The sequence below is a fragment of the Vipera berus genome, assembly GCF_964194415.1.
Source record: "Vipera berus genome assembly, chromosome: 13".
Classification (NCBI taxonomy): Eukaryota; Metazoa; Chordata; class Lepidosauria; order Squamata; family Viperidae; genus Vipera; species Vipera berus.
This window is the reverse complement of record NC_138216.1, coordinates 9,546,087-9,563,628: the sequence shown is the minus strand read 5'-3', so window position 1 is coordinate 9,563,628 and position 17,542 is coordinate 9,546,087. Positions and strand designations below refer to the sequence as shown.

At 45.9% G+C, this 17,542-nt stretch overlaps 1 protein-coding gene across 1 annotated transcript in view; it reads left to right on the top strand.

Moving 5' to 3' along the window:
• The window catches only part of XPO6 (exportin 6), a 61,338-nt gene that overhangs the window by 15,497 nt on the left and 28,299 nt on the right, over positions 1–17,542 (top strand). Inside the window, exons 4-9 of the mRNA XM_081337834.1 lie at positions 78–275; positions 1,386–1,545; positions 4,051–4,128; positions 6,271–6,724; positions 11,601–11,727; positions 14,156–14,265. Of these exons, the coding sequence (XP_081193960.1) occupies positions 78–275; positions 1,386–1,545; positions 4,051–4,128; positions 6,271–6,724; positions 11,601–11,727; positions 14,156–14,265 (1,127 nt within the window). The remainder of the gene's footprint in view (positions 1–77; positions 276–1,385; positions 1,546–4,050; positions 4,129–6,270; positions 6,725–11,600; positions 11,728–14,155; positions 14,266–17,542) is intronic.

Here is a 17,542-nt window from a genome sequence, read left to right as displayed (position 1 = left end):
AGCTGTAGACTTCAGCAGAGAAGGTTGTATTTCAAAAGATCCTGAATCTGGTTCATAATGACGTCTGTCTGTTTCAGAACCTGATTAATAAGATGTGGCTTGGGGTTCCATCTCAGGATAAAACAGAGATCCGCAGTTGCCTGCCGAAACTTCTTTTAGCTCACCACAAAACTTTGCCTTACTTCATCCGAAACAAACTTTGCAAGGTCATTGTGGATATTGGCCGGCAAGACTGGCCCATGTTTTATCATGACTTCTTCACAAATATTTTACAGGTAAGATTAAAAGCTAACTCTGTTGTTTAAAAACAAGGTCATCCTAAGTGTTCTCCGTTCTTCTGCTGGAGCCTTCAAGTCCCTGTAGACTCCTGAATTTCAGAAGTGATTTGCCATTGCCTGCTTCCTAGGCCTGAGAGAGAGTGACTGGCCTGAGTGACACCCAGCTGGCTTTGGGTCGGTAAGGTGGCACTAGAATTCATAGTCTCCTGGTTCCTTTCCTGATGCCTTAATCACTACAGTATAATCCTCGCTTACCGACTGTGTGTTCAGCAACCGTTCGAAGTTGTAACAGCACTGAAAAAAGAGACTCGTGACAAGTCCTCGAGTTTCCACATCCCAGCACTGGCCATAGTCACGTAATCACGATCTGGACATTTGCAGCCATCTTACATGATGAGGGTTGCCATGCCCTCCAGTCACACGATCACAATTTTCAGTCTACTGTGCTGGCTTCCTGCCAGCAGAGTCAACTGGAAGCTGATAGGGAAGATCTCCAGTCACTCCGCTAAGTACTTGCACCTTCCCCCACCTGGCAGTAGCCACCTCTGGTGCCACCATGCCTTCACCATACCTGGCCTGCCAACCTGTTTGTGAGCTGCCTAGGACTCATTTATAGAGCCGCACTACTTGCTTAATGGCGGCAATGTGAACTGCTGTGGCTCAGCGGTGCAGATATGTGATGTTGTGCTTTACAACTGCATTTCATAGCTACGGAAAGTCCAGTCCTAATGACTATCATGAACTGAGAACCGCTTATACACCAGACTGGCGCTCTTTGGTAGCTTTCCAAAGAAAGGATGGGTGGGTGGGTGGGTGGAAGGGTGGATTGATGGGTGGGCGGGTGGGTAAAGGGGTGGGTGGGTGGATGGATGGATGGTTTTGTGGGTGGGTGGGTAGATGGATGGATTGATGGGTGGGTGGGTGGATGAGTGGGTGGGTGGATGGAAGGGTGGATGGGTGGGTGGATGAGTGGGTGGGTGGATGGATGGAAGGGTGGATGGGTAGATGGATGGATCAATCGATGGACAGATGGGGTGGATGGAGGGATGGAGAGATAGACAAATAAAAAGAAAGCTGTTCATGCTAAAAATCCACTCTCTTTAACAGTTGATCCAGTCCCCAGGGACAACTCCACTTGGACTGATCATGCTGAAGACCACGTCCGAAGAGCTGGCCTGCCCACGGGAGGACCTCAGCATCGCACGGAAGGAGGAGCTGAGGAAGCTACTCCTGGAGCAGGTTCAGAATGTCCTTGGACTTCTCACGGGTTAGTGAGACGGGGAAACCCAGGTTATATGGCAAGAAGCAGCTGACAAGAGAAGCTGGCAGTATTGCCTTCAAATGGACCTTGAAGCATCTTTAATTTTATTTATTTACTTATTTGTTAAATTTATTTGCCCCATCTCGCCAGGGGGCTACCCTAGGCCAGGAAATCTGTCCACGGGCATACCAGCATCCCAGGCCGCTCAAACAAGCGAAGCCCCGTCCGTGGGATGCAGGCAGCATGCAAAACCACACCCCCACCTCCGCGGAAGGAACCTTTTTCTATGGAACCGGTTCCTGGTGCCCAAAAGGTTGGGAGCCGCTGCTCTAGGTGGCTTCCAAGAATAAAAAGGGAGAAATGAAAAGAATACAAGCAGCAGAATTAAAATGATAGAACCGTAAACGAAACAGTGAAAAAAATGAGAATACATCAGTAGATTAAAAAAAAAAAGATGGGATGGGTGGAGAGCAGAGAGCATTCTGGATATCCTGGAATGTTAACGATGTTTGACTCTTGTGTGTGATCCAACCCCCCCCCTTTTTTTTGGGTGCAAAAATGTTAACTTTTTAGCTGGCAGTAGCTAGTAATAAATACAGTGTAATAGAGGAGTAATAATAATAGTGTAATAGGGGACGCGGTGGCTCAGTGGGTTAGGACGCTGAGCTTGTCGATCAGAAGGTCGGCAGTTTGGCGGGTTGAATCCCGAGTGCCGCGTAGCAGAGTGAGTGCTTGTTACCCATCCCAGCTTCTGCCAACCTAGCAGTTCGAAAGCACGTAAAAAAATGCAAGTAGAAAAATAGGGACCACTACGGTGGGAAGGTAACAGCGTTCCGTGCGCCTCTGGCGTCTAGTCATGCCGGCCACATGACCACAGAGGCGTTCTCGGACAAGTGCTGGCTCTTCGGCTTTGAAACGGAGATGAGCACCGGTCCCTAGAGTCGGAAACGACTAGCACGCATGTGCGGGGGAACCTTTAACTTTTTAATAGAGGAGAGGTTCTTTCCTAGAGCAACTTTAGGAAGCCCTCAACAGTTCTGAGCGCCACAGAGAGTTTGCTTTGGTGCTAGCAGTTTCTGATATCAGCCATACTTTTCCCCCAAAGTCAAAGTCATGCCCCCCCCCCCCGAACTACCAGTATCTAAGTAGTGTGAAACAGGATTTGGGGTCATCTGGTGGTCAAGTAAATGCATTCATGAAGCTCATGAGCAGGAGAGGAACCTTTGACGATCTTCTTTTCTCTCCCGCAGTTGGAATGTAGGTATGCTATGTGTGGTGTAGGAATGAAGAGTTGAGCCTTTCACGAGCATGGCTGTTTATAATCACATTCTCCCTGAATTTGTCTAATCCCCTTACGAAGCCTTCAAAAGCCGTGGCCATCCCAATTATTTGATGGCAGCGGGTTGCTTAATTTAACTTAGTGTTTCTCAACCATGGCAACTTGTAAGACGCGAAGACTTCAACTCCCAGCTGTCCTGGGTTTGGAATTCTGGGAATTGAAGTCCCCCCATCTTAAAAGTTGCCGTGGTCTAACTACACAAAAGTGCGAGGGAGTATTTCTTTTTTTTTAATTGCATAGTTTGGATGACTTTGAAATCTTAATACTGTAAAAGAAAGAGTTTCTAAGCCATTTTCCCACGCTATACGGTATTTTAGATGTTTCTGCTTCCCCATCAACTACTTCTTTTTTTTTCTGAAACAAGAACCATGATGTCAGGAGAGTGCAGGCAGACACGTATTTTTTTAAACAGTCCACTGATTAAAATCCAAACCTTAAACAACCTCTTATTTGTTGCCAAAGTAGCCCTGTTAATTATCAGTTTTGTTTCTGGGAATCCTCTTTTCTCTAGGACCGTGGTGGCGAACCTATGGCACGCGTGCCACAGGTGGCACACAGAGCCCTCTCTATGGGCACCGTCGTTTCAGTCCTAGGCCTTCAAGCTGGGTTTTATAAAACCTTTTTGCTTTAGGCCTCCGCCGCCGTGTGCAAAAAAAAAAAGGTTCAATCAATCAATCAATTTCAACTTCTCACAGGAAAAAAAAGATCTCGCAAAGTTGGAATTGATTGATTGAACTTTTTAGTCCCACCCAGCCTGCCGTTACCACCGCAGCCACACCCACCCAACGGGCCACACCCACCCGGCACCCGACGATACATAAGTGGGTTTTGGGTTGCAGTTTGGGCACTCGGTCTCTAAAAGGTTCGCCATCACTGCTCTAGGACCTCCCACCCATTTTTTTTCTTCTGCTAAGAAAAAAAGATGTTAGCAGCATTCTCCTTCAGCATTCATACTGGGGGCTTGAAAGAAACAGTCAGGAATCTGATGCTGATTGGCAGGTAAAGAGACCGTGATACCCAGAGCACGTCCTGAGTGCCTGAGGTTAAAAATGCTCCCAAATTACCCAAATCCCACTGACTTGCTTGAAATAATAAGCTTGCAACTGAGGCTTAACCCTGACTAGGCGAAAGGATTTTGCAGCTGCTGAGACCTCGCTCTTCTTTCCTGGCAGGAATTTTGGAGAGCATCTGGGATAAGTACAGTGTTACGGCAGCCACACCTCCGCCATCTCCGACGTCCCGGGAAAGTGGTAAAACCTTGAGTCAGTCTTTCTTTCTCATTCAGTGCCTGTACAGGTAGTCCTCAACTAGCGACCATTCATTTAGCAGTCATTCAAAGTTAACAGCACTGAAGGAAAGGGACTCGCCGCTGGGCCCTCTCACTAGCCGTTGTCACAGTTAACGTGATCAAAATTTGGGTGCTTGGCAATTTTCGAAGTTTGCAGCATCCCAGGATTACGTGATGGCCAGTTGGGACCTCCCCAGCCAGCTTCTTACAAGCAAAATCAATAAGGGAATCTGGATTGGCTTCACAACCGCATGATTCACTTAACAACCCAGGCAAAAAAGGTGGTAAAATTAAGCACGACATGCTTAAAAACAACCTTGCTTAAGAGTGGAAATTCTGGGCCCATTTGTAATTGTAAGTCGAGGTTTACCTGTAATTCATAGTGACACCGACACCTTGGGAGTAAAGTCAGCATCTGGGACTAGGGAAGGAAGACAAGATGGTTTCTATGAAATAAAACTTGCAGGTTGTACAGGAATTGCTACGGCGCACCTTATTTTGATGTTGTTCATGCTTGTTTCTGGAGGGATAGCAGTGACTGTAGAAAGGTGGTGGTGGTGGATTGGTGGTGTATCCCCGGACTTATGAATTAGGGAATGTTTCTCAACCTTGGCAACTTTCACCGGTGTGCTGGCTGGGGAACTGTGGGAGTTGAAGTCCACACTTCTTAAAGTTGTCCAGGTTGGGAAACATTGCTCTACCCAGGGCTTCCAGCCTTGGCACCTTTAGGACAGGTGGGCTTCAGCTCCCAGAATTCTCTGAAATTCTAAAAATGGAATTCTACAACATCCCGACAGTTTGCCAAGGTTGAGAAACGCTGCATTAGGGAGTCCCACTGCGTTTTGCTACCTGTCAGAGCAAACTTTCTAATAACTTCCACTGTCTGACCTCTTTCTCAACCAACGGAGCCGCTCATCAGGCTAAGAATCCTAAGCCTGGATACAGTAATTCACATTAGTTAAAGCCATCCTAAGAAATTGCCAAAGGCTCGCTATCTCATTAGCACAGATTGCTGTGTTCCTCGCACAGAAGCCAGCACAGGCTGTCAGTTTGTTTAAAAAAAGGGGGGGGGGTTCCTTCTTGATATTGGCTGCACAGTTTTAATTAGGGGTGACCAGAACTCCCTTCAGAAACACGAGAGGGATGATGATTACGCTGGTAACCCCGAATGGTCCTCTTCTCAGTGAACAAACCCTCAGGACTATATCAAGGGCAAGTCAGCAGGATTTCCTGCCTATTCCAATAGTGCAGGGGTAGGCAACCTTGGCTCTTTTATGACTTGTGGACTTCAACTCCCAGAATTCCTGAGCCAGCATGGGGGAACTATGGCCCCCTCCATGACTCGTGGACTTCAACTCCCAGAATTCCTGAGCCAGCATGGGGGAATTATGGCCCCCTCATGACTCGTGGACTTCAACTCCCAGAATTCCTAAGCCAGCAGGGGGGAACTATGGCTCCTTCATGACTCGTGGACTTCAACTCTTAGAATTCCTGAGCCAGCATGGCTCAGCTTGGAAACCTCTCCCTTTCCCCTCAGCATGGCTGGCTCAGGAATTCTGGGAGTTGAAGTCCACGAGTCATCAAAGAGCCCAGGTTGCCCACCCCTGCACTAGGCTGCTGGGGGAAAAATCAGATTCACGTAGTCCTTGAGCTATGACTATAATGGACCCCGCCTATTATGGCCACATGTCATGATGTTTGTTAAGTGAAATTGACTCACTTAAATGACCCTCTTCCCCCCCCCCCCGCTATCTCTCTGGTGCGGTCATTAAGTAGCACACAAAGTGCCTCAGGGATAGGGGAAGGTGCAGGCACCAAGGCGCCTGCCCCAAACCTCCCAAGGCCTCCCCCCATCCCCTTTGCAACTTGTCCTCTGCTCTCCACCCCTTGGGGTCCTCAAAGCCCTTGAGCCTGCTCCGCCCCCACAGCCCTTTGGACCGTAAGTAGGTTTTTGGAGGGGTGCTCATAACTTTGCTAACGGTCGCTCAGTGAGCAGTCATAAGTCAGGGACTACCTGCCTATTGTTAGCAAGTCTTAGCCTAACTGAACTTCCTTTGTGTGTGTGTGTGTGTGTGTGTATGTGTGTGTGTGTTCTCTTCTGCAGGTGACCTTTTGAGTAGCCTGTTGCATAGTCCTCGCGCAGCCAAATTACTGAACCAGCCAATCCCCGTCCTTGACGCGGAGAGCGAGTATGTTTGTTCCCTGGCTTTGGAGTGCCTGGCCCACCTTTTCAGCTGGATCCCATTGTCGACCAGTATCACCCCCTCCCTCCTCACCACCATCTTCCACTTTGCCCGCTTCGGCTGCGACACCCGCGCCAGGAAGATGTCCTCCCTCAACGGCAGCAGCCAGAACCCCGCCTTGAGCCACGAACGTGGCCAGCTGGGCGTCCTGGCCATGTCTTGCATCAACGAACTCATGTCCAAGAACTGTGTGCCTGTGGAATTCGAAGACTACTTACTCCGGATGTTCCAGCAGACCTTCTACCTCCTCCAGAAGATCACCAAGGAGAACAACACCCATACGGTCAAGAGCCGGCTAGAGCAGCTGGACGAGAGGTAAGACCTGAGGGCGTCAAGCCAGCCGCTTTCCTAGTGACTTCGAGATGACCTTTGCCGATGACTTGTTATGCATGGTGTGTCTAATCAACTTTTTTCAGAGCCCCGGGATGGAGACGGGAAAACAGCCAGGTAAGTGTGACCCAGGTACGTTGGCTGTGGGCGGTCAACTTGGCAGAAAAGAGTTTGTGGTGGTGTAGGCGTTGTGTTTCTTCTCCCCTCCAACCCCCCCCCCCCCCGATTCATTACAGCTTGGCTGCAGGCCTGAGGTGGTTCAAGATCTCAGTTGGCCTCCATTCGGTTGCTGCTGAAAGCAGCCGAAGAGACCCGGTGAGGTAAAGGGATATTTGTTTTCTGGTTGGCATCTTCCTTCGAAAGGAATGGGGGGGATGGGGCTGGTTTTAAGGGAGAAGAGGCCTTAGGAGCGTGCGGAGTGGTCTCCTTGAGGGCTGTGCTAGCTAAGGGCAGTGGGAGATGCAGTCAGCTCTTGGACAAAATGAGGGCAGAATTTTAGTTCTTATCTTTTCTTTTCTTTTCTAAGCATTGTTGGAACAACTTCAGGTAGGGTAGTTGGGACGAGTTTTAGCTGCTTGGAAATAAACTACGCAAGGAGCATTCCAAAACCCGATTCTGTCCTTTATTTTTTGATTTTCTTTTCCTTCTCATTGCCTTTTTAAAGAAGTAGCAAGCGTCACTTTGATGAGATTCTGCCTGGAGATATGTATGTATGTATGTATATATGTATGTATGTATGTATATATATAGAGAGAGAGGGAGGGAGGGAGAGAGAGACAGAGAGAGAGAGACAGAGCGCCCGGGGGATATATATATATATGCGTGCTAGTCGTTTCCGACTCTAGGGGCCGGTGCTCATCTCCGTTTCAAAGCCGAAGAGCCAGCGCTTGTCCGAGGACGTCTCCGTGGTCATGTGGCCGGCATGACTAGACGCCAAAGGCGCACGGAACGCTGTTACCTTCCCACAGGAGTGGTCCCTATTTTTCTACTTGCATTTTTACGTGCTTTCGAACTGCTAGGTTGGCAGAAGCTGGGACGAGTAACAGGCGCTCACTCTGTTACGCGGCACTCGGGATTCGACCCGCCAAACTGCCGACCTTCTGATCGACAAGCTCAGTGTCCTAACCCACTGAGCCACCGCGTCCCTTTTATATATATATATATATATATATATATATATATATATATATATATATATATATATATATATATATATATATATATACATATATATATATATACATATATATATATATATATATATATATATATATATACATATATATATATATATATACATATATATATATATATATATATATACACATATATATATATACATATATATATATATACATATATATATATATACATATATATATATATACATATATATATATATACATATATATATATATATACATATATATATATATATACATATATATATATATATACATATATATATATACATATATATATATATATACATATATATATATATATACATATATATATATATATATACATATATATATATACATATATATATATATATATATATATATATATATATATATATATATATATATATATATATATATATATATATATATATATATATATATATATATATATATATATATATATATATATATATATATATATATATATATATATATATCCCCCGGCTCATTTTGAGAGCAGTTGAGGAAGGACCAAAAGCATAAAGGAATATTTTAGTTTTTGGCAAGCATTATTGAAGTGGAGGTTGGCAGGAACAGTTACAGAATGCAGCCCTTGCATTTGACTGCTGATCTGCTGGGCATCCCATCAGCTGTAAACTGGCAGGAAAATTTCTGCCCGCAGTTGAATGTCGCTGGGAGGCTTTCTTTAAAAAAATATATGAAACAATCCAAAAACTCTTAGAAAGAAGCTGGTACAGACTGTTGTTCTTGCGAGAGGGATTTTTCTTTAGTATGTGTGAGTGGCTTGAGGAGACCAGTCAGAACTTAACAATACCCAGTTAATCTCTTATTCATCCTCAACTCTGGACCTGTGTTTCTCAACCTTGGCCATTTTGAGATCTCTGGATTTCAAGTCCCCAGAATTCCACAGACAAGCATGCTGCTAGGGAATTCTGGGAGTTGGAAGTCCAGATATCCTGGGAATTGAAGTCCAGAAGCACTGCTCTGGACCTTCTACCTTCTGGACCCATGGCTGGTTATGGAATTCTGGGAGTTGAAGTCCACACATCTCAAAGCAGCCAAGGTTGGCCCTTCTAACCTCTGGACCCCTATTTGATCTCTTAACTCCATATTTCTTTTCTAGAATTCTGTCCTACTCCAGACATGCTTTGCGGGGGGCGGGGCGGAAATTGAGTGAAATATCTGTTAAACCTGGGTGGTTGCCCTAGCAACCATAGCTGTTGTGGATTGGCTGAAGGGAGTGCTAAATTGGGAGAGAGAAAAAATCTTGGATGCCATTAAACCTTTCAAAATCCCTTCATTCTGGCTGAAGTCTCCAAGTTGAGACTTTCTTCCGCACCTCCCTTGCTTGCTTTGCAAAATTCCCCCCCCCCCGATTCTTTCCTTCCTATTGCTGGCAGCAGCAGTTCCTCTTCACTCCCAGTGCAAGTGGGACCGTCTGCAAGCTAGCACAGACAGCTGGTTGCGTTATTTGAGTCACAAGTTAGTCCTCGGTTCAAGTCGGGATCTCAGGCAGCCCTAATTTAAGATCGGCTCTCAGCTACGGTTCTTGGGTGAGCCCAAGAGCATGGCCCTTCTGCTAATTGGAGGACTTCAATTAACAAGACCGATGTTAAGATTACTAGAATGACGCACAGAGAAACATCTGAAAGGTGAACAAATGGCAAGCTTTAGATGGCCTCCTCAGCATTTCTCTACACCCCAAACCTTTTTCATGGGTGATTTTCTTTGCCATTTGGGGGATGGCAAAGGGACAGAAAGGGACGCGGTGGCTCAGTGGGTTAGGATGCTGAGCTTGTCGATCAGAAGGTCGGCAGTTTTGGTTTTTTTTTTAATCCCATTTATATCCCACCCTTCTCCAAAGACTCAGGGCGGCTTACAATCTAAGCACAAATCAAACGTTTGGCAGGTCGAATCCCGAGTGCCGCGTAACAGAGTGAGCGCCTGTTACTCGTCCCAGCTTCTGCCAACCTAGCAGTTCGAAAGCACATAAAAATGCAAGTAGAAAAACAGGGACCACTACGTTGGGAAGGTAACAGCGTTCCGTGCGCCTTTGGCGTCCAGTCATGCCGGCCACATGACCACGGAGACGTCCTCGGACAAGTGCTGACTCTTTGGCTTTGAAACGGAGATGAGCACCGGCCCCTACAGTCGGAAACAACTAGCACGCATGTGCGGGGGAACCTTTACCTTTACGTTTTAAAGGGACAAAGTGCATGCCTTAAGCTTGGCAGGGTCTTCGGACAACCATTTTACTCCCTAAACCGGCACAAAGCAGGTGTTGGCCCTTCCCATTTTCACAGGTAGTCCTTGAAATCCTGATAGAAGTTGTATACAGTGTTGCTTTCTTAGAGGTCAAAAAAAATAATGCAAATTGTTGATTGATTGTGTCTCGCTTTGGAAGCTGAAAATATGGGAATTGCTAAAAACAAAAAGTTCTTCGTTGTAGCCCTCTAAATTTTGTGACTCGACCAAACATAGCTTGGAAACAGCATTGAAATTGTATGTTTTATCTTTGCATATTTACTTTGCATAACCAGCTTTTCCGCATTAGCCGTTTCTGTAAAGATCTGATAGGCCATGAGTTCTGCTTACAGATGGGGATCAGACCCAATGAATGTTTGGAGTGACAGCTTTGTTCTTCATTCTCTCGGCATAGTATTTATTCTATAATTGGTTGGCTTTATGAAAGAAGACTTCACCCAGTATTGAGAGAATGATTTATATCACAAGTTGTTGTTTTTTTTTACCTTAAAAAGAAGGCTGTTTGCACTCATGCTTCATGTCACCATATCTAGACCTGTTGGGAACGTGTAGTTTCTGAGAAGCAAATTAGTATCCTGGCTTGCAACCTGCTCTCTGTTCAATGTAGAACAGGAGCCTTCAAACTTGGCCCTTTTATGACTTGTGGACTTCACTTCCCAGAATTCCTCAGCCTGGCTTTCAAGAGCCTTGGTGGAGCAGTGGGCTAATGCCTCCTTAAGTAACACCAGCTGCCTGCAATTAGTGCAGGTTCACATCCCACCAGGCTCAAGGTTGACTCAGCCTTCCATCCTTCCGAGGTAGGTAAAATGAGGACCCAGATTGTTGGGGGCAATTAAGCTGACTTTGTAATAATGCCGCTTGGGGTGTGTGTGAAAGCCCTAATAAGCAGGCATATACATAGAATGAAGGCTACTGCTAAGCTTGTAAGCCTCCCTGAGTCTTCGGAGAAGGGCGGGATATAAATGGAATTAAAATAAAAAAAATAAAAGTTTGAAGACCCCCTGGGGTAGAAACATCTGTTGGCAGCAAATTCTGTTCAAACGCGAACAAAATCCTTAAAACTAATTCAGTTTTTCCATCCAATATCGGCAATGGTGAAATGCATGAACCATTAAAGGGGGTTTTCATTGTGGAAAGCTCTTAGCTTGAACAAGCACTCAAGTTGCTTTTTGACCCGAGTCTTTTTCTGCTGTTTCAGGTAATAATGGAATGAAGGGTTGCCCGCTGTGTAGGTAATAACTGTAGAGTCTTTAATTCAATTGTTACAATTGACGAACCTGTTGTCTTTTCAAAGAACAATCAAGTGGATTTTAATTCTTTATTCTCGGCTTGCTTCTTAGCAGTGTCCCCCGTTTGCTGACTCGGGCTCCTTCCCTTTTCTCTTGCAGCTACATAGAGAAGTTCACCGACTTCCTACGCCTTTTTGTGAGCGTCCACTTAAGAAGGATCGAGTCGTATTCGCAGTTCCCGGTGGTGGAATTTCTCTCACTGCTGTTCAAGTACACCTTTCATCAGGTACTGCTTTAAAACGGGCAGCCGGGTGCCCGTGTCGCGATGCCCGTCTTGCATAAACGCAAAACTTATTTTTCTGTGGGTTTTTTTGGTTCAGCAATTCTGCCCGAGGAAATCTGATCCGTTTTTACCGTTTTGTGGATTAACCTTGCATTTCAAAATAGTGCCCGTCTTGGGTTGTGGATTGTCCCCCGCAAAACCCCGCATGCATGTTTTGCCAACTTGGCTATCTGTGTACAGGTAGTCCTCAACTTACGACAGTTCGTTTAATGACCGAAGCTACAACAGCACTGGGAAAAAAGTGACCCTGTGGCCATTTTTCACACTTATCGCCATTGCAGAATCCCCACGCTTGCGATCGAAATTCAGATTTGGCAACTGACTTCGTATTTATGACGCTTGCGGTGTCCTGGGGTCATGGGATCCCCTTTTTATGACCTTCTGACACCCACAGTCAATGGGGAAGCCAGATGCGTTTAACCACCATGTTACTAAGTTAACAACCGCCGTGATTCCCTTAACAACGAAAGCTCACTTAACGAATGTTTCACCGAGCAGCAGAAATTTTGGCTCAGTTGTGGTTGTAAATTGAGGATTACCTGTAGTCACCAAGGGTCAACCCTTGGCATATAATTAGTCAGTGCAAAGACCCAGCTCACGTGGGAAGCCTGTGGTGCTTAGGAAAGGGGAAAGGAAAAGAAAGAGGAAGATCACCGGCAGCAAGATGGATGATCTTGATCAGAGTGACTATGGATGAACCATTGCAACCCCTGAAGGGCCAGGCTGGAGAATGGTGGACAATATCGAGGTGGTTTCCAAGAGTTGACACTATAATGGTGCCACGTCATCAGTGCAAAAACTCCTCTCCTTTCAGAAGTCCACATTACTAAGAAAGCTGAAAGAAAAGCAAAGGAAATGGTCAACAGCAAGGGGGCAGGTATTCGGTTAAAAAAAAAGCAATGAGTGCACCACGTGAGAGAAGGCCTGGTTGAGGACATTTTGTCTTCGAGGCAGTTAATTGTTGTGGTTGCTAAGAGATGATAGGGACTTGATATCATGTAATCAATGCTTCAGAAATCGAATCTAGCCTAGGTTTGAGACCTGAGCAGCACGGGACGGGGTGAGCTGCCGTCCTTGCCTCAGCTGCCAACCTAGCAGTTCGAAAGCCTGCAAATGTGAGTAGATAAATAAGTACCACTCCAGCGGGAAGGTAACAGTGTGATCATGGCCACATGATCGTGGAAATGTCTTCGGACAGGGCTGGCTCAATGGCCTTGAGATGGAGATGAGCACTGCCCCCTGTAGTCAGCAATGAGTAGTGGAGTAAAATCTGCAGGAACACCTTTATTTTTACCTAAAATTGAAATCGTAATTGATGGATGAGGAGCCACCAAGTTCAGTTTTGACTCTTAGCAATCACACCACTCTTCTTCAGGAGGGTCTGTCTCCAACTTGGACCTTCAGGTCTTCCTAAGATGCACCCCCTCACTGCTGTAATCAAAGCTATAATCAGAGTCCTGGTCCAGTGTTTCTGCACCTTTGTAACTTTAAGATATGTGGACTTCATGCTGGCTGGGGAATTCTGCGTGTTGAAGTCCACATGTCTTAAAGTTGCCACAGTTGGACATTACTGCTTTAGAGCAGTGCTCCCATTGGTTGTGGGTTGGGAAAAGAGATCATTTCAACCAGCCAGGTAAAGGCTAGCTTTCCTTCCAAACATGGTTCATTGCATGATGGTGTGGAAGATGTAGCTGTGGCTTTGTATAAAAAGGTAAAGGTTCCCCCGCACATGCGTGCTAGTCGTTTCCAACTCTAGGGGCCGGTGCTCATCTTCGTTTCAAAGCCGAAGAGCCAGCGCTTGTCCGAGGACATCTCCGTGGTCATGTGACCGGCATGACTAGACGCCAGAGGCGCACGGAACACTGTTCCCTTCCCACCATAGTGGTCCCTATTTTTCTACTTGCATTTTTATGTGCTTTCGAACTGCTAGGTTGGCAGAAGCTGGGACGAGTAACAGGCGCTCACTCTGCTACGCGGCACTCGGGATTCGACCCGCCAAACTGCCGACCTTCTGATCGACAAGCTCAGCGTCCTAACCCACTGAGCCACCGCGTCCCTGTGGCTTTGTATAGTCCCCTATCAAATAAGTAAGCAGAAAAGGAAGTTATTTCCATGGAATGTGGTAAACCAGTGGCTGGTCTTTGTCCTACAGCTGAGCGATAGAAGAACATCAGAGAATCCATGGGATTAGGGAGTAGAAAGATGGTCCAGGTTCAGTCGGAATCTGCTCCTTAAAAGAAAACCAGATCACTGAATGGGAGGGGAAAGCTGTTTTTTGTTTTTTATGGAATGACTTAACAAATGTGTCCATTCACCACCAGTTGTGGGACTTAAACAGCCTGTTTTTTTATTTTTGTTCTGCCTGTTTCAGCCCACCCATGAAGGCTACTTTTCCTGCTTAGACATCTGGGCTCTGTTTTTGGACTATTTGACCAGTAAAATAAAGAATCGCTTGGCAGATAAAGAAGCAGTACTCAACAGGTGAGCCACACAGCTTGGTGTTCAGGTTGGGCACCAAACAAAAGTCACGCCTTGATTACCTGACTCGGTGTTTTGTCCGTCTCCCTTGAAGAGTTCAAGGTCCCTGCAGGGATGCTTAGAGCAGGGAAAATCTGCACAGCTTTGGTATTAATACCAGAGGTGTCTTCTCACAGAATCTCTTCCATTGCTCTGCGGTACCCAACCTGCCTTCAGACATATTCCGGCAATGCAGGTAGTCCTCGACTTAACAACAGCTCACTTAGTGACCGTTCAAAGTTACAACGTCATTGGAAAACAAGGGACTTACGACCATCTTTCACATTTGCAACCGTGGCAGCATCCCGACGGTCACGGGATCAAAATTCAGATGCTTGGCAGCTGACTCATGAAGGCTGCCGTGTCCCAAGGTCACGTGATCCTCTTTGGTGACCTCCTGACCCGCACGGCCAATGGGGAAGCTGGATTCACTTCACAAGTGGGTTACTAGCTTAGCAGCTGCAGTGATTCGCCTAACAACAGTGGCAAGAAAAGTTGTAAAATTGAGGCACTTAGCAAACGTCTCACTTGACAACAGAAATTTGGGGCTCAGTTGTGGTCACATGCAGTGGTGGGATTCAGCCGGTTCACAACAGTTCAGCAGAACCGGTAGCTAATTTTTTGTTTCCCAGGCCCAGAATGGACTTCCGGAAGCGGCATCAACGCAGAGAACCGGTTGTTCACCTATATGAATCCCACCACTGACCAACACTGGAAGTTTTTAAGAAGAGATTGGACAACCTTTTGTCTGAAACGGTATAGGGTTTCCTGCCTAAGCAGGAGGTTGGACTAGAAGACCTCCAAGGTCCCTTCCAATTCTGTTAGTCTATTCTAAATCTGAAGTGCCAAGGAGAAGGATGATGTGACCCAGAACCCACTTGCAATAAAAATCCTTCGGCTACCACTTCTCATATCCGGTGGTGGGATTCAGCCGGTTTGCACCACTTCGGCAGAACCGGTAGCTAATTTTTGGTTGCCCAGGCCCAGAATGGACTTCCGGAAGCGGCATCCACACGGAGAACCGGTTGTTCCCATATTTGAATCTCACCACTGGTCGTACGTCATACTGTGTGCTTGGGAAAGAGCAGAGAAACCATAGTCAATGCGTGAGGCATCACGGAACACGGAACTGTGAGCTGTTTCACTCGAAACCATTAGTGGGAGGCAGTCTGGAATGCGCGGCCTCTTAAATACGTATTAAATATCCAGCAAGCGCATCCTCCAGTCCTCCCTGTAATACGTTTGAGAACAAAAAAAAAAGCTAATGTATGTTGGAAGACAATGTTGTGGGTCTGGCTCATTAAGAATGGAACAATTCTTAATTCTTTCAATCAGAGTTTATGACTTGGAATAGAGTCAACTGGGGGGGGGGGAGGCAGCTAGCACAGCTGTCCCTATAATAGCCAGGCCTGAAGAAGCAGACTAAGATTGGACTATTTTCTTTCCGTGTGGCTCTTTCTGCAATCATTGGAACAGGAAATGGAGAGTTGAGTGTGCACATGTCCAACACTGGAGGTTTTTAAGAAGAGACTGGACAGCCATTTGCCTGAAATGGTATAGGGTTTCCTGCCTGAGCAGGGGGTTGGACTAGATGACCTCCAAGGTCCCTTCCAACTTTATATTATTATTATTATTAAACGGGAGCGCATTTGCAGCACAGGGCCCGCCTTTCAGACTTCTGCTTAGCATAGCCCAACCTGCTTTGTCTATTCAGGAGAAGAGTGTCGTATTCACACAATCCAGGAGATGCTGAGGCTGCCAGGCGCCTTGTTCGCCTCCCTGCCTGCTTGGTATTACTCTTACGATCCGATTCACATCAGTATCCTATTCAGCTGTTGCTTGTCTCCTGTGAGAAATGAGGAGCAGCCGGATCAGGCTTTGGTGTTTGCTTCTGTAGGACAAACATCTGAAAGAGAAAATGGTCAGGTCTGTGTCCTGGGCTAGGAGGACAAATCTCACCTACAATAATTTTAAGATCTCTCTGCCCTCCTCCCCCCCCCCCCACTTTTGTTAGTTTGCTTCCGGCGGCATTGAGGAGCTCGCAGCTCCAGTGATTCCCTTGTTACTTAGATCTGACGGAGGAAGAAAATCACACGCAGGTAGTCCTTGACTTATGACCACGGGGGACCCAAAAAGTCCATTGCTAAGCAAGCTGGTTAAGCGCGTTGCGCCAAATTTATTTTTTAATCTTTTTTTAATCTATTTTATTTTATTTTATTCAAAAAAGTTAAAATACAAAAGACCCAAAAAGTTTTCAAAGTAGCAAAGAAAAAAACCCACGACATTAAAAAAGAGGGGTGCATTAAAAAAAAGACTTAAAACATGCACACATATTGTCTCCCCGAGCTGAATGTTGATTAATATATTACTCTAACGTTGCGAAACAGGCCCAAAGAATTTATATCATGTTTATAGGAGCCTTGGTGGAGCAGTGGGCTAATGCCTCCTTAAGTAACACCAGCTGCCTGCAATTAGTGCAGGTTCGAGTCCCACCAGGCTCAAGGTTGACTCAGCCTCCCATCCTTCCGAGGTAGGTAAAATGAGGACCCAGATTGTTGGGGGCAATTAAGCTGACTTTGTAATAATGCCGCTTGGGGTGTGTGTGAAAGCCCTAATAAGCAGGCATATACATAGAATGAAGGCTACTGCTAAGCACATTGGTTTGTGCTTCTTAGATTGTAAGCCGCCCTGAGTCTTCGGAGAAGGGTGGGATATAAGTGGGATGAAGAAGAAGAAGAAGAAGAAGAAGAAGAAGAAGAAGAAGAAGAAGAAGAAGAAGAAGAAGAAGAAGAAGAAGAAGAAGAAGAGGAGGAGCAGCCTTGGTGGAGCAGTGGGCCCTAATAAGCAGGCATATACATAGAATGAAGGCTACTGCTAAGCTTGTAAGCCGCCCTGAGTCTTCGGAGAAGGGCGGGATATAAATGGAATTAAAATAAAATAAATAAATAAATATCAGATGAAGGAGAAAAATCACATACAGGTAGTCCTTATGACCGCAGGAGACTGAACGGTCTGTTGCTAATCTTTGTTTAGTCAGTTGTGCCCAATTCTATGACTTTTTTTGCTGCAGTCACTAAGCGAATCCAGCATCCCCCATTGACTTTGCTGGTTGGAGGTCAGCTGGGAAGGTTGCAAATGATGATCAGATGATCCCGGGAGAGTGCAACCATCATAAAAACATCCCGATTGCCAGGTGCCTGAATTTTGAACATGTGACTGGGGATGTACGATGGTCATAAGT